The sequence below is a fragment of the Humulus lupulus genome, chromosome 6 (genome assembly GCF_963169125.1).
Source record: "Humulus lupulus chromosome 6, drHumLupu1.1, whole genome shotgun sequence".
Classification (NCBI taxonomy): Eukaryota; Viridiplantae; Streptophyta; class Magnoliopsida; order Rosales; family Cannabaceae; genus Humulus; species Humulus lupulus.
The window spans coordinates 30,776,118-30,795,124 of NC_084798.1; the positions used below are offsets into that span (position 1 = coordinate 30,776,118).

The window sequence follows — 19,007 nt, forward strand, 5'->3', positions numbered from 1 at the left end:
AGTTGGCAGTGGTGGTCTTTGCATTAAAGGTATGGAGGCATTACCTTTATGGGGAGAACTGTGAGATATACATTGACCACAAATCGTGAAGTACTTTTTCACACAGAAAGACCTGAACATGAGACAGAGGCATTGGCTAGAGTTGGTGAAGGATTATGATTGTGAAATCCTGTATCACGCAGGAAAGGCCAACGTGGTGGCAGACGCCTTAGGCCAGAAGGGTCAGGGACAGATATACAGTGTGAGACTGATATAACACCACATCCGCACCAACCCTTGAGTAATCACTAAAACCTGAAAACACACAAAACACAAACATTATTCTGAACCAAAATAACTTAAAAAAAATTAAAAACACACCCTTAAAACCTACTCTAAAATAGACTTATCAGTCGTTCTCTAGGAGATGATGAGGCACTCTCCTCATCGGGACTCTGGTCCACCATTGGTTGTTTACCAGGCCTTCGAGGATGCTCCTCGATTCGTGGAGTACGCTCCTCAGGGATTTGGGGTAGAAGTCTCCCACTAGTTCCAGGAATGTTCAGGGCAACCATTGTTCCTAAGCGGGAAGTTTTATGCTAAATGGTAGGAAGAATTGCTTAATGCTCTCAACGAAAGCACCAAATTGTTGACGTCGTTTTTCGCCAACTTAATTGTGCAAGCAATTAAACAATCAAATATGAAGAAAATAAAAGAAAGATATTTTTACGTGGTTCAGGAGTCAAAATCTTCCTACGTCCGCGACTCACTTTTATTAAAGCCTGCGTTAAAGCTTCAATAAAGAACAATAATCAGCGTTTCTCAGTCAAATACTATGTGTCACTACAAATGACCAGATCTAGACTATTTATAGACCTGGTTACAAGAATATATTCCCACAAGTTTAGGGAAGTTACAACATATATTCAAATCTAAATTCAAATGAATATTCAAATAATAACAATACAACTTAAATGCATTATTCAAATAAAGATCCCATAAAAATAGGGATTCAATACACTGTTTAACCTAATCCCAAAGAAATAGGGATGTCCGAATAGTTTTTCCGTGTGTATGTTTAATGCATTTTCGAGCTTAAACACTGCTTCAACACGCTTTTGAGATCATGTAATTTCAAGCCCCCCGTTCCAGTTGTCGCCACCTCTTTACTTGACTAGTTTTTCGAACTCATCCTTTCAGAGGAGACTTCTGCCTTTGAGCCTACAACTTATGCTCGAGTGCTGATGATGTGACACTAGAACTTCGTGTTTATTTGTGCAAGTATAATGCCAATACTTGTTAACTTCACGTTTACACTTTATGAACCTACATTTCGAGACTGTTTATTTATTTTCGAAATTTTTGTGTAACAGATTTTGAATTTAATGTACTATTGATTTTGATACTCTAAGTTTACACTCTAATTATGTGTGTGGTTGTAGAAAAATATTTTTAAAAATATATAACTAATTGTGTTTTATTATGTATAAAGATAAAATAAATAAAAAATATATTAAAACTATAAATATAAGACATTACAATGTGAATGCTTTAAAATTTTAGATACTCATTGATAAAAATTACCCAATCCTTTACACATATGTACAATTAAAAAACATTTCAAATTTTATATATAATATTTATATAGTTTTAATTTGTTAATTTTTTATTTTATTTCTTTATATATTTTTTTTTTTAAATTACAAGAGATTATATATTTTTTTCGTACTCGTCATTAGTATATAAGTATTAAGAATGTGAATTTAGAATACTAAAATTAATAATACTGTACATGTAATATTTTTTTAAAAGAGATATAAACCTATAATAATTTTCATAATCAAATTAATTTAGAATAACTGGTATTTGGAGGTTAAAAAACAGAGAAAATCAAAATGAAAAAAAAAAAAAGGATAAACTTAAACTATATTTGTACATATAGAGTATATTAACCAAACTTCATATATCATAGGTGAGTAGATAAATTAGACCTTCCAACATAAGTGATGGATTATAACAAGATTTATAAAAACATACTATTCAGATAATTATTGATTAAAAATAGAATATTATTATAAAGTCAGAGTACAGTTCAGTCTAACACTATTTAATGTGACATATAGTCATTGATTAAATTTTAAATAAAATATATGAACAGAATATTAAATTCAACATCTACCATATTAAATAATGATGTTAAAATGAAATATAACAAATCAAACATTAAATTTAAGATGATATATACACTCAAAATATAGAATCAGACTCGTAAAATAGTACAATAATATTAGGAAAAAGCCCTATAACAATCCTCCATAAAAAAAAGTGGGAAAAGAGCCCTGTAACAATACTCCATAAAATAAGTGGGAAACTTAATCGATCTTACCCAAGAGAACTTTAGGCTTAAATAATCATAATTATAAGACTTGTGTTTCAGAAGTGATCTAATTAGATTATTGACAAATTATGTCAAATCACACAACACACAAAAGCTCTCATCATAAATAAGAGCATAGTCAACTTGGAAAGTTGTGTTCCCATAGATTAATCTTATCACCATCGAATAGGTTGGCGGCTCTGCTCAATTGAAGGGCTTTCCTCCTCATTGGTAGATGCCTGTTATTGGTCTTAACTTGTTTAGGTGTTCAATGGGGCCACCTCAATGGTCTCATAGTCATAGTTATTGCTTCTATTAAATTTTTTTGGTTTATATACTTTCGGGCAAACTGTCAACAATTCTTGATTCTCTTAAGAAGAAATGGGGTAACAACCAACAAGAGTTGACTGATTCATATCACTTAATTTTATGAGTACTAGCAATAACTTTGTCCTTCTCTTACTATTATTTTCTTTCTTAGTGGTTAGAAAGTAGGATAATTGGATTGATGTAATTTTTTTTTTTAGAATTTATACAATTTTATTTTATCTTTTCCTTAAATAATCATTCACTCTTTTTTATAATGATATTAAAATATATTATTATATTTTACCAATTTATACAAAATATTTTATTGATATCAACATTGGTTGATTAAGATGAGTTTTTGAAATCATTGGGACTAGCTTGAGTGGTTGGGTGTGGTTGAGTCACTAGAGTTGGTCGTGCTCTAGCTGAGAGGGAGATGTTATTGCAGATGTTGGATGGAGAGATTCTCTTTCGTGGTGGTTGGGCTCGTCTTCGTAATTTGATCTTTGTCGTCAACTCTTTAGCAGTGGCTCTCTCTTGTAGCCTTTTTTGGCTCTGTGTTTAGTGACGACCAAGGACTTCGACAAATCGAATGCTGCAATTTCCTTTGGGTTTGGCGAGCTATGCTTGGTCAGATTTGACTCTGATGATTCGAGGAGAGGCTCTAGGATTTGGCAATTCTTGACTCTGGGGTCAAGTTACTTGGGGTGGTTGAGTGATCTTCCATTTGAGCTCGGTTGGGGTTCCAACTGGACTAATGGGTGGCTTGGTGACTATTGCAAATACTTCTATGTCATTGTTTTGGATGTCATTTAGTTTATTTTGTTTTGTTTTTACATTTGATATGTTAGGTTTATTTTTGTTGTGTTGGCTTTGGATTTTGTATTCCTTTTTTGGAATTTCTCTTGTGTGGGACTTGGTAGTATTTACCTTGGTATTCTTTATTTATTTATTATCTTAGATAGAATAGTTTTCTTTAACGAACATGGTTTTGGATTGTATGCTGTCAGTCTATTGGTATTTATTGTCATTTGCTCACCTTTTTGAGGTAGTGATTTGTCATTTGTAGTTTAACAAAAAATATTGTATTGGGCTTGGTTTGTGTTATTGTTGAATGAAACCTTGGGTTTTTACTTTTTCTTTTAAAAAATCATCACCTTTTTTGTAGTGAGAAAATTTAACAAATAAAATAAAAGAGATTTTTCATCTACCTCATTAAGAAACTGAGAAGACGAAAGGACCAATCTCTCTAAAGTAGTCTCGTATAGTATTTATTATGATTGTTTATTTGTTCTTTTAACCCACCAAATAAAATGATCATATTTTCAAAACACAAGTAAAGTTGTATATTCCATTCATTCAACAAAGAACAAATGACTAAATCTAATACAACTCTGTGATAAGCCAAAATAGTAAGTAAAAGTGATTGTAAGTGTCCACTTTTAGATATGCCATTTAATGTTTAGCTATTTTTAAAAAAATTAATTTTATATCCAATATTATTTGAATCTACCAATTATACCATTTAATCATACTTAAGTTATATGTGTATAAGCAAGGGTATTATGGGAAATGTCATTATAATAATGGGTAAAATTCAAATGAATTTATTTAATGGCTAATTTTAGTCAAGTAATCCTAAAACTGGGTATTTATCAAGTAATCTCAAATAGTAAATCACTATCCCAAAGACGAGCAAGCAGCAACAAATACCAATATATCATACAACAACAACTATGTCAAGTCATGATCGTAAACATAAGCCATACTATCCGAGATAGTAGGCAATTAAACAAATATAGGTACGTCAACACAATATGCAAAACTCACATAATGAGAATTGAAAAATCAGGTTTTTGGTTTTTTAATCCTTCAAAGAGTGATCTCTAAGAAGAGCAAAAACAACATAATTCATATATTTTTCCTTCTCTTTTGTGATTATAATCATTATTGGATTATATAGTGGGAGATTTAAAACGATAGATCAATATTACAAGGTTGGCATAATTACCAACTAATAAACCTAAGGCTAGTTTTGATCACTATAGTTTTAGATATGACATTATCATATACGGTTGACAGATAATATTGAGTACAAGTAAAGCACAAAACAAACCACAAAATTGTGCATAACGAAAAGTTGATATCGCTGTATTTACTAAGATTCAATCAAAAAAGTAGGTAAGAAAATGGATAAACAACCAATTTTGATCATTGTTAAAGAAATACATTTGAAGTTTTGTGAGTTTAGAGTAATATCCCCAACATTTCATAGGCAACAGGAAAATTTTACTTCCAAAGCAATACCCAAATTGAAGATTTTGATTCAAAAAAATAGGTGTGCTCACTTGCACACAACAACTTTCAAACTCAAAAGGTGCCTTTGTCTCCTTAAGATTATGTTTTCTCCATATAATCGTAAGGTAGAAAATTTTACTAAGAAGAATATAATCAAAACCAAATGAAGAATTTAATTTTGGCATGTAAAATAAAGAAAAAATATTATTAAAATTTTCGAAGATATATGATTAAGTTTGATATAATAAAGAATATAATGACTTTGTATTTAGACTTTTTTATTATTAATAAAATGTCAATCTTATCCAAAATTCTATTTATTCATAGATACCCTATTTGTTAAAAACAGGTATTACTTGCTGAACTTGTGTTTTGTGTAGCCTACAAATATAAAACTATTCTACGTGAGTTATTGGATAGATTATGAGTTGTAGTATACACTACCCTATTCAATTATAAATATACATTTTTTTTAATAATTATACATGTATTTATATTTAAACATAATATATTTAATTTACAACTTTCAAACATATTTAAAAGGGAAAATACCAGTTTGACCCTTTTATTTTTTCCGAATACACCATTGACTCATATGTCTTGTTAAATGACAATTTGCACATTGTGTTTTACAAAAGTGATCAAAATAGTATCATAAACTCAATTTTAGTTAAAATATTTTCAAATACAATCTTTCTTTTCAACTCATCGACCATTTTATCCGCTAATGTGAATTCATCTTATCTCCAATGACTCAAGAATTAATCTTATAATTAAAAATATTTTAACAAAAATCAAGTTTATTGTACTATTTTGATCAATTTTGTAAAACATAGAGTCTAAATTATCATTTAACAAAACACAGGGACCAATTGCGTATTCAAGATAAACGTAAGGGCAAAAATTATAATTTTCCTATTTAAAATTTATTTTACAAAAATATTATAAAAAAATAAACAATTTCATTTTTAAAATTAAATATTATCTTAATATAATAAGAAAATTTGTGGTTGAAAAGTTACACTCAAATTACTAAGTATTTTTTTTTACCACAAAAGTCATTAAATAATCTTAAATGTTGCACTTAAATTATAGTAATTTTTTTGGCCCTAAAAGTCACTTGCACCAATTTGGTACGACAAAAATCATCAAGTGATTTATTAGATTTTACGGAAGATTACCGTTTCTGATTACTTATTTACTTAATTGCAAATCTAACGAACCACTTGCACCACGTTGAAGATAATCTAACAAAATAGAATTATGCTGTCCTTATCTATCAACACTACCAACCCCACAAAATTTACACTTCATAATATATAATCTTTATTTCATTGAGTACATTTATTCTTATCAAAACTGTAAAACTCTTTCGTAGGAAAATGTTGTGACCCTCTTGCAATTGCCAACTTGGATATATCTTGTGTGTGAAACCAATTAGGCTAAGTCCAGGACCACAAGTGTACACATTTAGCTTGGAATTAACAGTTGATATCTATAAAAAGGAAAAAGGAAAAAGTAGCTAGATAGACCATATGATCTTGTCCCGTGCACTAATAAAAGCATCATATATAAATATTACAATCATATTTGAACTTGGTATGATGGGAAAATACATATATGCCAGTACGATCTCTAAACTGACAAACCTGCTAGAAACATCATCTATAACTGAGTTGACTAATTTAATTTGGTTAATAAATTACTTCTACACACAAGATTAGGTAAGATATTGAAATCATTGCAGAAACCAGCCCTATGTATTTACACAACTACAGGTTGGGCTAATCAGGCAAACATAGGGAGATACATTGCCTCACTCAAATGCTATAGACATGAAAGTATCATCGTCCAACAACTTATCGATTTCAATCAGGTCGTCGTAAGTTGTTTCTTCTGATTCATTCATAACCAAATCCGTCTGACAATAACAAAAAAGATTAGTAAAACCCCAACCAATCAGATCAAACATATATAGTAACAGAATGAACAAGAAAATAATGACCATAATAATATATTTCTCATTAAAACTTTTTAATATAAACAGGAGGGTAACAACTAAAAGCAAAATGAAAAGAATTATGACAATCTGCTCAAAAAGAGCATAGACAATCATATACCCAACATTGTGAATAGCAATTAGCATGTGTGCTTATTTACACCTTAAATAACGTACATATTTGTTTAGAAGTGGACAAATCACATCCATTATTATGCACCCTTTTCAAAGTAGACAAATCTGTGAAGTTTTGGGCATAGGTGAACAGTGACAATACTTTATAAAATGAAATGTCACAGAAATTATAGGAGCGTAAGACTAGTTGACGAGAATAAAGAGCCAGTAAAGGTTTGACAGATGACTTCAAGAACTTGAGCCAGATCTAACTAATTCTAGAATTATTCACTTCATAATGTGAAAAGCTGAAAACTGTATGTATCTATGATCTCTTTACTTGAAAAACAAGTTGGATAATTATTTCATAAAAATATAAACAATTAGCTTTAGACATTATGCCGTATGCAATGAAGAACATAGACCCTTTGAAAAAATTAATACAGAATTATACTTACCTTGGTCTCTCGTAGCCCTTCGACAACATTTAGCACTCTGCGATACTGAGCTCGTCCCTCAGGATACTGAACCATTGACTTCACCCTAGTAAGTGCTTTTTGTAACCTTTCCTCTGTTTGCTTCCGTCCTTCCTTAAAGAAATCATAATCATCTTCTTTTAAGGGTAAACTTTGCATGGCTGACTCCTTATTAACTGCATCAGATCGAAATCCCCGCAAACCACTCCCTTTACGTCTCCAACGCAATATAACCTTCTCCAGAATCCCTACTGACCAGGTGATTGCTCTATATTGTTTCCTTACCTGGTGTCCTCTTACATGGGCCTTCAAACAATTAAAACTGGAAGTTAGCATTTTTGTTCATAACCAATGACTCTTAAGAAGTTGGCTTTAATGCAAGTTTAAAGATTAATAATTTTTTATATGGAAATACTCTTTTCACCTTCTAGGAGGTTAAATTTTAGCTTCATCAATATTCAATCACTACAAATCAGTTAACTTCAACAACTGACACAGTTATAGTTATAATCAAGCTCCTTTAATAACTAATGACTTGCATCAACATAGAAATAAATTAAGGCGAAAGAGTAAAGAGCAGTCTTGAACATTTTTTTTCGTGCATCTGTGTGCCTGTTTACTATATATTTATTAACTTCTAATATCAAAATATATGAAGAGAAAATCAATTACTACAGAGCAATGACATCTCGATAGTAACCCCGTGGTGACCACGGCCCAAAATCCAAACTAAGTTCCTAAATTCTGGTTCCACAATTTTAAAAACTAAATGAAAACAGATTATATTTTTCTCTTGACCCAACCTTTCTTTTGCAATAAAAGCCACAAATTCCAAACAGCTCCCATTCAGATTATTGAAAGACTACATTACTATGTGGAGCACAATCTAAGGGTGTGCCAGAAGATCTTTTTCAGAGAGGGTGGTTAGAAAATACATCCAAAAAGAAAAGGTTTTAACTAACCTGTATTTTAACAATTCTTTGCCGAATTATCAGGAACTCATTTCTCTTCTTCCAACCCCGATATTTCTTCTGTATTTGTACTGCAGCAGAAAAAGCTTGCCCATCACTTGGTCCAGCCTTGCTTGACTTCCCAGCCAGAAGTGAAAGAGCTCGCTCATCTAATAGTCTATCATCACCATACTCATTTAATTGTCTCCTCTCTAATGACTGCATCCGAAACATTTGATGTATACGATCAGCAGCTTGTGTGGCATTACGAACAGCAGTAAGTGAATCCTTCAGTGATAGTGCATCTGGCATTTCACCATAAGTCCTAGGAGTTGTTGTTCTTTCTGAAACAGTTTGGATAGCTTTCGTAGCAGAAATCTCAATAGCACCATCTTCCTTTAAATCACCAAGTTCCAGGGAAGAGAGTTGACTTGTTAAGGAAGACTCTGCAAGGAAACCAGAGATTCCTTTGTGTCCATTATCAGATGCCAGGTCTGCTGGTGTTCTACCATCCCGGAATTCTGGAGATGGATCAGTCAATAATCCAGGATCTGCCTTAAGAGAGACAAGGAATGCGACTGTCTCCTCCCTATATTTTATTAGTAAAAAGCAAGAAAAGAAATCAGCTTTCCAAACAAGACTGACATCAATGGTAGTTTATACAAATTATAAATACATAAAAGCTATTAGTAACTTTAGGATGCTTAGAAACAAGTTGTGCACATTTTAGTAATCATCTAAATGATAGCAAGATAAGCATAAACTTAAAATTTCTAGGATACAAAGGGAATTTTGGGTATTTGTCACATTAGTCCATGTATAAACACTGAAGGCAGACACATCAATATATTTATAGACGTAAATGATCACAATACAAACATACATTGAAACAAGAGAAATTTAGAGGCCCTTACCTGCCATAGAATGCTGCCCAATGAAGGGCAGTCCAACCATTAATATCACGGAAATTAATGCTAACTCCTGCAGTCACAATTGGCTTAATTGCCCAGTCATAACCAAGAGCTGCTGCTAGATGTAACACACCTTGCCCCTCATCATCTAATATATTTGGCCCTTTACCATCTTCAGTTGCTTTGCGAATAAGCCATGAGTACAGTTTCTCTTTCATCAGCTTAGTAAGTAGATGATATTTCACCTCATATTGGGAGATACCAGTCTCATTTGTTTGGTCTACGTGCTGGTGACTTTCGTCTTCCTCCTTCAGTGAAATAATCTTATTAATCAAGTTGTGTTTCTCAGTAACAATTTTAAAGGAGAAGCTTGAAGGGTTTACAGGTCCAAGAGACAGTAATTTCTCAAGTCTTCGGTGAAGATCAGGCACAATTGTATTGCCATCATAGATATCTGTGATTTCTAAATCTTTAGTAGAGCCAAACTTATAATTAAACTCCCTCAATTCACTACAAGCCAACCTGTTGGAACAGGTAACGTAGAACGGAACCAAACCATCCCTGTGTGGTGGAGCCTGGCAACAGAGAATCCCATGTGCTAAAACCTCTGCAGGAACCTCAACCTCTCCAAACATACAAGACCACCTGTATTTTTCCACCTCTTGTTGACTCTTCAAAAAATTTCCATATACCAGAACCTGTTAAAAAAAAAGAAAAATGACCCCACAATAATAAATGCAGCATCGTCCATCTAATCCACAGATATAGTATGTAGCGCAGTGAAACTCACAAGATGGTAAAGTGCCACTCACGATTTTTTTAAACAAATTAACAAATGATTTTAAGAAATATCATCAAAAGCTAATATATTGAGCTTCTGATACAATTTGTTAATTTTAGCAAAAATTATCAAATAATACAATTCTTCTTTAACATTCATATTCTATCTTCAAGGCAGAAAGTCAACAAGGAACAAGAAAGCCAAAAGGTTACTGGTACAACTCAGAATACGTTCAGTGAAGGCCAATCTGTTAGTACTCGTGAAGAAAACTCCAGGGCATAAGAGAGATTCCATAACATTGTGTTTACATTATTATTCCTCATTAGAGTAAATAACAAACTAAATACCTCTGGTTGTGAGTCTGTGAATGCCCATTTTGGAGAAAAATTAATAATGGTGAAAAGCTGGTCCTTGGAAATAGAAGGGCTCAATGATGAATCATCATCCGCACCCCCACATTCAACAGTGCTCCATGGGATGCCAGATGAGGACTGCAATTGCAGATCGGCGTCCCCAAGTGCCTTGCTCATCCACCGAGAAAAGCTGTCAACTTTCTTCAGACCTTCTTCACCATCTAGTAGTTGTTGTCTCAAAGCGAAATTATAATTTACATTTCCATCTGTATATATATTGTTATCAGACTTATATGGCATTGAAGATTGAGGTTCTATATTTGTAAACTGTACTAGGCTGTTCTGTACACGCCTCTCAATCTGCTGATCATGATGAGTACTAAACTGATAAGGAGTACTCAAGTTTGAATCAGATGTATTTTTCTCAAACAATATGTTTGAAAAGTCATAGGGCAAGTCCAAATTTGATGACTGTTCCACCAACCCTTTATGTTGAGATGACACATTGTCTCCAGAAGAAAGCTGGCAAAAAAAAAATGAGCATATATCCTTTATCGGGGAGCACAAGATTATCACCATTGGAAAATAAAGATCCAATTAAAGTTCTTATCTAGCACATCAAAAAATTTACCAGATCGAGAAAGTACAATTTATAGATATGTAAAACTCAAACAATTAATACAAATGTACATAAACAGGAATCAGCCTTCCAAATGGTTTAGGGAATTGATACTCTCCAAGAAATTTAAAAATGGCAGATGAATGATTCAGAAGGGAAATACTCCAGTATAGGTAATATAAAAGATGAATGAAAAATCAAATTTCAAAATTAAAGGGGGGGAAACCATAAGGGGTAGTCAGGCCTGTGATTTGCTCCTACAAGATCTAAGGTTCAAGCCTTCTTGGGCATCTACAGAGATAGCTATTGCTAATTGGCTATAGTTTCATACTCCCCAAATACTGTCGGGTTAGACAGGAAGCCCTAATATAGAACCTAGGTGCGTATTTTATATATATATATAAATAAAAAAACTAAGTCATGCATATTAGCAGCAAAACTTTTCATTTAACCACAACAACATGGGTTATGATAAAGGCTATTTTGTTTTGAATCTTTTGATATTACAAAATATCCCCCAAACCCAGTAATCTGGCTTGAATTTGAAATTGGAGTCTCCGCTGAACCCAACAAGCTTTGGCTAGTATTAAACATGTGGTTACTTACTGGTTATTCACCAAGTGTGTGCTCCTGAAAATCTTAACCACAAACATCGTAGAAGAACCACAGGCCTAATCACTCAGCTAGCACCTCAGGGTTCTTAGGAGACTATTAGAAGACATAGAATACTGAAACTGTTAAATACCTGCCATGTTGAGCAGTTCGGCAGAGAATTCTCAAGCTCTTCTTTGACAGTTTCCCCAGCCAAGAGCTTGCCTGGAATCACATTTTCTGGTTCACGTGCAACTCCCATATATGCATGTTGGCTGGGTGATACTGATACATGAGAAGGTACAGTATTATAACCTGTACTGCATTGTTCCAGAATCTCTTCCCAGGTTCCCAAACCAAGTGAGTTTTGAGAGCCAACCACAGGATTAGTAAAATTAGGCCTATCTTCCTTAAATTGTGGAATATAATCTGCTACATGAATAGATGACTGCCCTTCACAATAATCTAGTAAGAACATATTAGATATAACATTGTGAGATGGAGACATAACAGAGAAAAGAAAAAAAATTCAAACACTCTTGAAATAAATTAAAACCACAAAAAACAATTACTTGAACTGGGATGCACAGAGAAACCAACATCCAGATTATTCATCAGTGGTCCATCCCTGAATTGTAATTGTGGTGACTCTGCATATGATGGCAATCTGGAATTTGCTTGGTGAATATCCCCTGCAATTAACTTCAGGTAAGTTGTACAGAAAACGCAGTTCATAATTTAAATTAATCAATGATATAAAATGACAATCATCATCAAACTATAGTTGTTATGTATTATTTTCATTATTACTATGAACTACTTTATTATTAGGATCACTCAGGATTATTAGCATAATTATTTTTAATAACAAAAGTTAGGAGTAAAAAGTACCAGAATCAGCATCTTCACATAACGATGTCAAACAGCTGTTTGGACTTGGACTTGTATAATCTATGCTTCCTGAAGGAGCTTTGTATTGACTTGTAGAAGAACTAGAAGTCTGAGGGCTGCCCTCTCGAAGACTTGATGAACTGTCATCAGTCTCTCTAATGCCTCCAACATTTGTTCTATTTCCCTGAAGAAGAAAAAAATATACAATCTATTGTAAATACTCTTTTATACGAGAATCTGTTTAACTACTATGCTACAAGGATAATCAATGTACAGCGATTGAAAATTCAAAGGGAAATCTGCAATAGTGTAAAACATGTTCCAAAGAAATTGAAACATACGAGAACATGACGTGGCTATTCCTCTAGTGGTGTGGCTAGCTCTCAAATTACTTGATAAATTTTAAACTAAGTATTAAAAGACAAACCAGAGAAAAATCTTGAGGATGATAAGTGTAATATTCTGGTTCAAATAGCTCAGTAGCACTCAGATGGAAAACTTTAAAGTATATGCTTTATTATATTAACTAGATAAAAGTTTAACCTAGTTATATAAATTCTATGAAGCTCCTCCACCAACAAAGGATGTGAAGACTGAAGCAAAACTAATAATACCAGAATAACACTGAAAGCAACAAGAAAATGAAAAGAAGAGGGATTACCTTTACTTCCAAATAGTGAACAAAGACGATATTCTTATCCCTGCAAGAAACAGAAAACACAATATGAAAATTTAATAGAAACCTTGAGGAAAACAATCATGAAAAGGTTTATGAAGACTATTATTTTATCCCAAAAATTTCTAGCTTGAACACTATGACCAAATCTCTGCAAACATTTTAAAAATGTAGGTGTACCCATAGACTACTAGATCTTAAACAAAGTAGAGATATATTGCAAGGGGAATAAAATACATAGGAAGAGACATTGGCCACTTGAAAAGAATGGAAAATAAATAAAATACCTTAAGACATAGCAAACAAACTTTAAATGCCCACAAGCAAACTCTTTTAAACAACATCTGACTAGCTCAAGCTAGTTACAAGAAACAAATGTTCTACTGCCCACAAGGTTGAGACCTTGTTAATATATCCTCCCATTTCTTTCCAGACATAAAACCCAAAATGCATGTACTGCAAAATGCTAGAAGACCCTCCTAATTCTTATTGCTGTAACATTTAGTGGAGGTCAAAGAAACCCCCTAATAATAGCCATGAGATCTGAAATTAACTCATGATCATTGTATATCTGTAATGCACACACATTGATATATTTGTCTACTATTGACTAAAATCTTAAATTGAAAAAATCATAAGCTTACCCCACGATATCCAGCTATTATAAGTTGGTAACATTTATCATGCAAGAGGTTGTAATAGAAGACTACTTTTTTTTTCCTTTTATTGTGAATGAAGACTTTCTTCCAAAATACAGCAAATTAGAGATGCAATAACATTTGATAATCCTCCAGCCTATCAGACACTGTCTAAGAAGTTGACGAGAATATCATGAAGAGAAAAGATACATGCACTAATTTGATAGGCTCTAGGATAGATATCCAACAATTGAAATAATTCAGTAAAGTAATCTTGTTAATATCAAGATAGGTGTTACAATTCCCAAACTCTTCGAGACAGTTTGGAGGCTCCCCATAAAGTAATTTACTTTCTGTTACAATCATTAACAATCAAATGCCCCTCAACATCTACTAAGGCTCCCTTATTCAGCCCAGCCTAATAGACAAATAGAATTACAACTAAAGAGACCCCAACTAATTCTAACTACCCAAACTACATAAGAGTACCAATTAAACTTAATTTAATTGGCCAGCGTGTCATTTTTCGCCTGGAGTAAGTAAACCAGAACCAGATTAGAGGCCTATCATAACTCTAGCATCAAAATTTTACACCAATTAATATTTCAAGCCAATACGGTTTGATTTATATCCCATATTATTTTAGAGTGATATATACTATTTAAAGCAAAATACACTACGTGATTTCACATCACCTCAGTTTCATATTAATTGATGTGACACTTGGGTGAAAAAGTTAGTATCCCTAGACACTCTGGCAATACTGATAGTGCTTCACTTCTATTTACAAAATTGGTCATAATGCTACAATGACAGAGACATAAAAGCAGAACCTAAGTGATTAACAAAATGCTCGACAATATAAATATATGTGTGCATGTAAGAGCATACATAAAAGTTAACACACATATATGTTTCAAATTATAAATCAGTATCATGAATAAGTCATTCTCACTCTTCAAGCATCCAATAGCTCCGCCTCTGAAAGTATTCATTGTCTTCTCCATGAGCATAGTAGCAATGAAGCACATCAACACTTCCAACCTAAAATTGCTTAAAGGATGTCACCTCTCAGATATTTTTATATGTATATATATATATATATATAAACTTTTATAAGAAACCAAAAATTAAATAAAATTAAAAAAGAGCACAAACAAAAAGGATATAGGTCTTCACCAAATGCAACAAACAACCCAAAACACAGAAACCATATTACAAAATGAAATTGAGATTTTCTTTTAGTAAAAGTAAATGTAATCCAGCTTAATCTCAGAATTGCAGTTCAGATAGATTGGTTATATTACTTGAAAAAGAAAAAAAACTCAGTTAAAAGTTGTTTTGACAATCTTCAGAAAAGGCATTCCCTGAACTCAAGTAAATTTACTAGGCTCATATAGTTAACTTATATTTCATAATGTTTTGTGGGGGGTGGGATACCCTATCCTCTGGTCAGTTTCTTTTCCACAAAAAAAAAAAAAAATCTTAGTAAAGCAATTAAAATAATCAACAATACAATTTAAAGAAGCCTTACCTTTAATTTCTCATGAGCCTCTTTCACGGTCTTTCCATCTTTTTTTTTCCTCCAGTTATGTCCATCCTTTCTAAAGTATCTTAAAACGTTCCGATCAAACAGAAAAAGTGAACCGCCTAGTGAGGTGGAATACAAGTCAATATGATACTCTTTTAAGTGGAAATACTTCAAAAGGAGCAGACATAGATGTTTGATAATCTTGAAAGTGAATATACTATGTTATTGATTCTAAAATGGATAAGCTTTAGCATATGTAAGATATTTCTATATATTCAATTTTTTTAGCATTTTATATTCTAAGACTTCCTTTCAAGGGTAAGCTTGGAATAAGACAACATACATTGGACAAGCCCAATGCATAAAGCCAAGCATGAAACATATTTGTTTTTACAAAGAATAAGTCTATGAATCTGAAGAGAGATTAATAAGTCCAGGCAGTCCAGCTACAAGGATTTAAACTCAGTACAACTTGCTTTGGCACCTAACACATGACCCTTTGAAGAAGGTACATATAAAAAATGCTTATTTTTCTATGGGAAATAAGCAATTTGTTGATAAAAAACAATGTTTTGAGAGCATATGCATCTCAAAGCCGTCTTGAAGACAGAATATAGGAGCTTAAAACAATGAATCACTGATCACAAAGTCTTGAACTTTTAAGAATTAGGAAGTGATTAAATATTGAGTTTATAGTTTAACTACCTAACACATGACCCCTTGAAGGTAAATATCCAAAATGCTTCTTTTCTTTAGGAAATAAGTATTTTGTTGATAAAATACAATTTTATTCTTTTAATCTAGGCTCCCCGCCTAACCCTACAATATTTGGGGACCAAAAAACTATCGAAATTGCTATGTAGGTATCTAGAGGGACTCAAACCTCAGACCTCCATGCAGGAGCAAACCACATGCCTAACCATAGAGCTACCACTCTTGGGTTTAATAAAATACAATGTTTTGAGAGCATATGGATTTAAAAGGTCTTGAAAACAAAAAATAGAGCAATTCAATATAGTAGAAGTTTGATTGAGGAAATTATATAGAATTAGAGGAAATAAATAATCTGCTATCAAATTATAGACTATGAAACTATTGATGTATGAACTTAATTTCTAAATATATATTACAGCCATATGAAATCAAAATTAGGAAGAGCTATTATCTAATCATATATTATCATTATAGTAATTTTAAAAATAAAATTTAAGAAATATCAGCAAACAGGAAAATGGTGGTCATGGTCCTTGCAATTCTATGGGCAGTGTGGTTACAGTAGAACAAAGAATTTAAAGCATACTCTTTCTCGATGGTTTTGTGTGAATGGTATTTGTGGCTATAGTGTGATAGCTTTTGTGACAGCTTTATTTTTATACACTATAAGATGTTTAGAATGATAAAGCTTCTTGAGGCAGCTACACAGTGTTACAGATGATAACCAATCATCTATTTATATAATTTGTTTCATATAAAAAAATATCAGCCAACAAAAATGGTTTTCAATGTAAATAAAAACACTTATATCACAAATCCCTGTGACAAAATGATAAGTGAAAATAACTTTCATGAATGTTGGGGAAAGAAAATAAAAAACATACTTGGTGGCCTGTTTGGGGGCTCTGACGAAATCCGAAAAGTTTGATGGTTACGAAGAATTTCACAAATTTCAGCTGGTCGCAACCAACGATGTTGTGCCTCTGATAATAATAGTTGAATGTCTGCATATAAAGAATCAAGAGATCTCATCAATATAGAGAACAATGACAAAAGTAGCATCACTAACAGGAAAGCTACCAAGAACCACTAAATATTTGTCTTTTCTTATTACTGCGATATTTTTTTTCCATTAATTAACATTAAACAACAATATCTATATAAATATGATAGTTCTGAATTCTATTGGAAACAAATCTCGTAGAAACATCATTGTACTCAAGGAAACCAGTTATTAACTTCTCTTTGTTTTTTTCATTTCATCAACAACGGGGTAGAACTTAGCTTTCTTTTCAAAAACCTCAATACAGATCAAATCCAATTAGAATCGTCAACTAATATGATCTAAAGAGTCTAACAAGCTCTATATTCAGGATGGGCATTATGGGTAAATGCTGATACAATACTAGATTTCAACCATAGTAGTCCAGTGAAACAAATCAGAATTCTATACAGCGCAATTATTTTTCCTTGACCAATACCCAATCAGAGCCTCTCCCTTTTTGTTTTTCTCTCTCTCTTCCTACTTTGCGAACTCCCTGTTACCTACCATTTATGACCAAAAAAAATCACAAAAGCCTACCAGAAACTAGTACAACCCTACTCCAACATCTACCATTCCATGGCAAGCTCAACTAAAACCTTTTAGCTCAAATCAGCTAACACTAAATCCAAGTCTCAACCTCAGCTACACAAAACCATTTCCACAATTTTCAATCTCACTCAAAACGAAAATTCGACAAACCCTAACATCGCAACGAACGCGAAGAGAAAGAGGCGCGGAAATCCTTAAAAAGAAAAAAAAATTAAGTTTGAGCATTGTAAGCGAAAAAGATTAAGAAATCTGACTTAATCGAGGGCTGATACCGTACGATCCGCGCTCAGCCATGCGAAGAGAAGAGAAGAAACCACAAGGAAGTGAATCAGAGCGAGAGAGAGAGAAAGGGAGAAAAAGATTTAGTTAAACGAAAGAAAAAGGAGGCAGAGTTCGACGCGGATGAACTGTAAAGAGGAGAGAGAGAGAGTGTGAAAGAGAGAGCTTTCGCAGAGACTTCGTCGCCACTAGATGTAATGACGTAAGACAAGAATTACAGGCTTGACCAGAAATCAATACTGTATATGTTTTTTATTTGTTAAAAAAAAATAGTATTATGTATTTTATATTATTTTATTGTATTTACAAGAAAAAGTTGTTTTTATAGATTATCATTAGATATTAATTAAATTCATGTTTTGATCCAATTGTGTAATTACTAAGGTAATAAGTTATATTTTAAAACATAATATGTTTGATTATTATGTGGAAATTATTTATGAGTTTTTCTAGCAAAATAGTTGATAATTATATAAAAAAATAATAATTTTTAGTAATTATACTGAATTTTCATGGAATTGAGAATTAGAGAATATTTAAAATTCTTGAATTTCCTTTAATTACACCGTTAATATTTAATTACATAATCAAATAAACATGTCAAATTGAATAAAAACTTCAAATTATACTAAATTATAATAAAAGTGGCTTTCCAAAAGCATTCTAATAAAAAATTAATAAATTAAAATAAGTAAGGCAAACACAAAATTACACTAATGATAATATGTTACCTTTTAAGATGTTCGGCGTCCTAATATACCTTATAATGATATTAATAAAAGAAATTAAAAATGAGTGTTTTTATTTTAATTTTCATTATTACTGTTTTTTTTTTTTTGCTAAGATAATTTTTAAATGTTTAGGTAAGTTTGTATAATTATTTAATTTTGACACAAGTAAAAAGTCAATTTTGGAGTGGTGAAAAGT

General features: G+C 32.2%; 1 protein-coding gene across 3 annotated transcripts; it reads right to left on the reverse strand.

Annotated features, from left to right (window-relative positions):
- Positions 1–6,438: 6,438 nt before the first annotated feature.
- LOC133781996 (calmodulin-binding transcription activator 1) lies at positions 6,439–18,249 on the reverse strand. Of its 3 annotated transcripts, none has more exons than XM_062221124.1 (13): positions 18,074–18,249; positions 17,092–17,211; positions 15,497–15,612; positions 14,918–15,006; positions 13,310–13,349; positions 12,649–12,832; positions 12,330–12,449; positions 11,912–12,222; positions 10,542–11,069; positions 9,417–10,111; positions 8,515–9,091; positions 7,535–7,858; positions 6,439–6,884 (listed from the first exon to the last, which is right to left on the reverse strand). In XM_062221124.1, exons 1-13 carry the CDS (start codon positions 18,093–18,095, stop codon positions 6,780–6,782), a joined length of 3,231 nt encoding a protein of 1,076 aa, XP_062077108.1. In that variant the 5' UTR covers positions 18,096–18,249; the 3' UTR covers positions 6,439–6,779. The 3 variants fall into 3 exon arrangements, with proteins under 3 accessions (XP_062077108.1, XP_062077107.1, XP_062077109.1); XM_062221123.1 differs by having other exon boundaries at positions 18,056–18,249; XM_062221125.1 differs by lacking the exon at positions 18,074–18,249 and adding an exon at positions 17,447–17,735.
- Between the last annotated feature and the right edge of the window lie 758 nt (positions 18,250–19,007).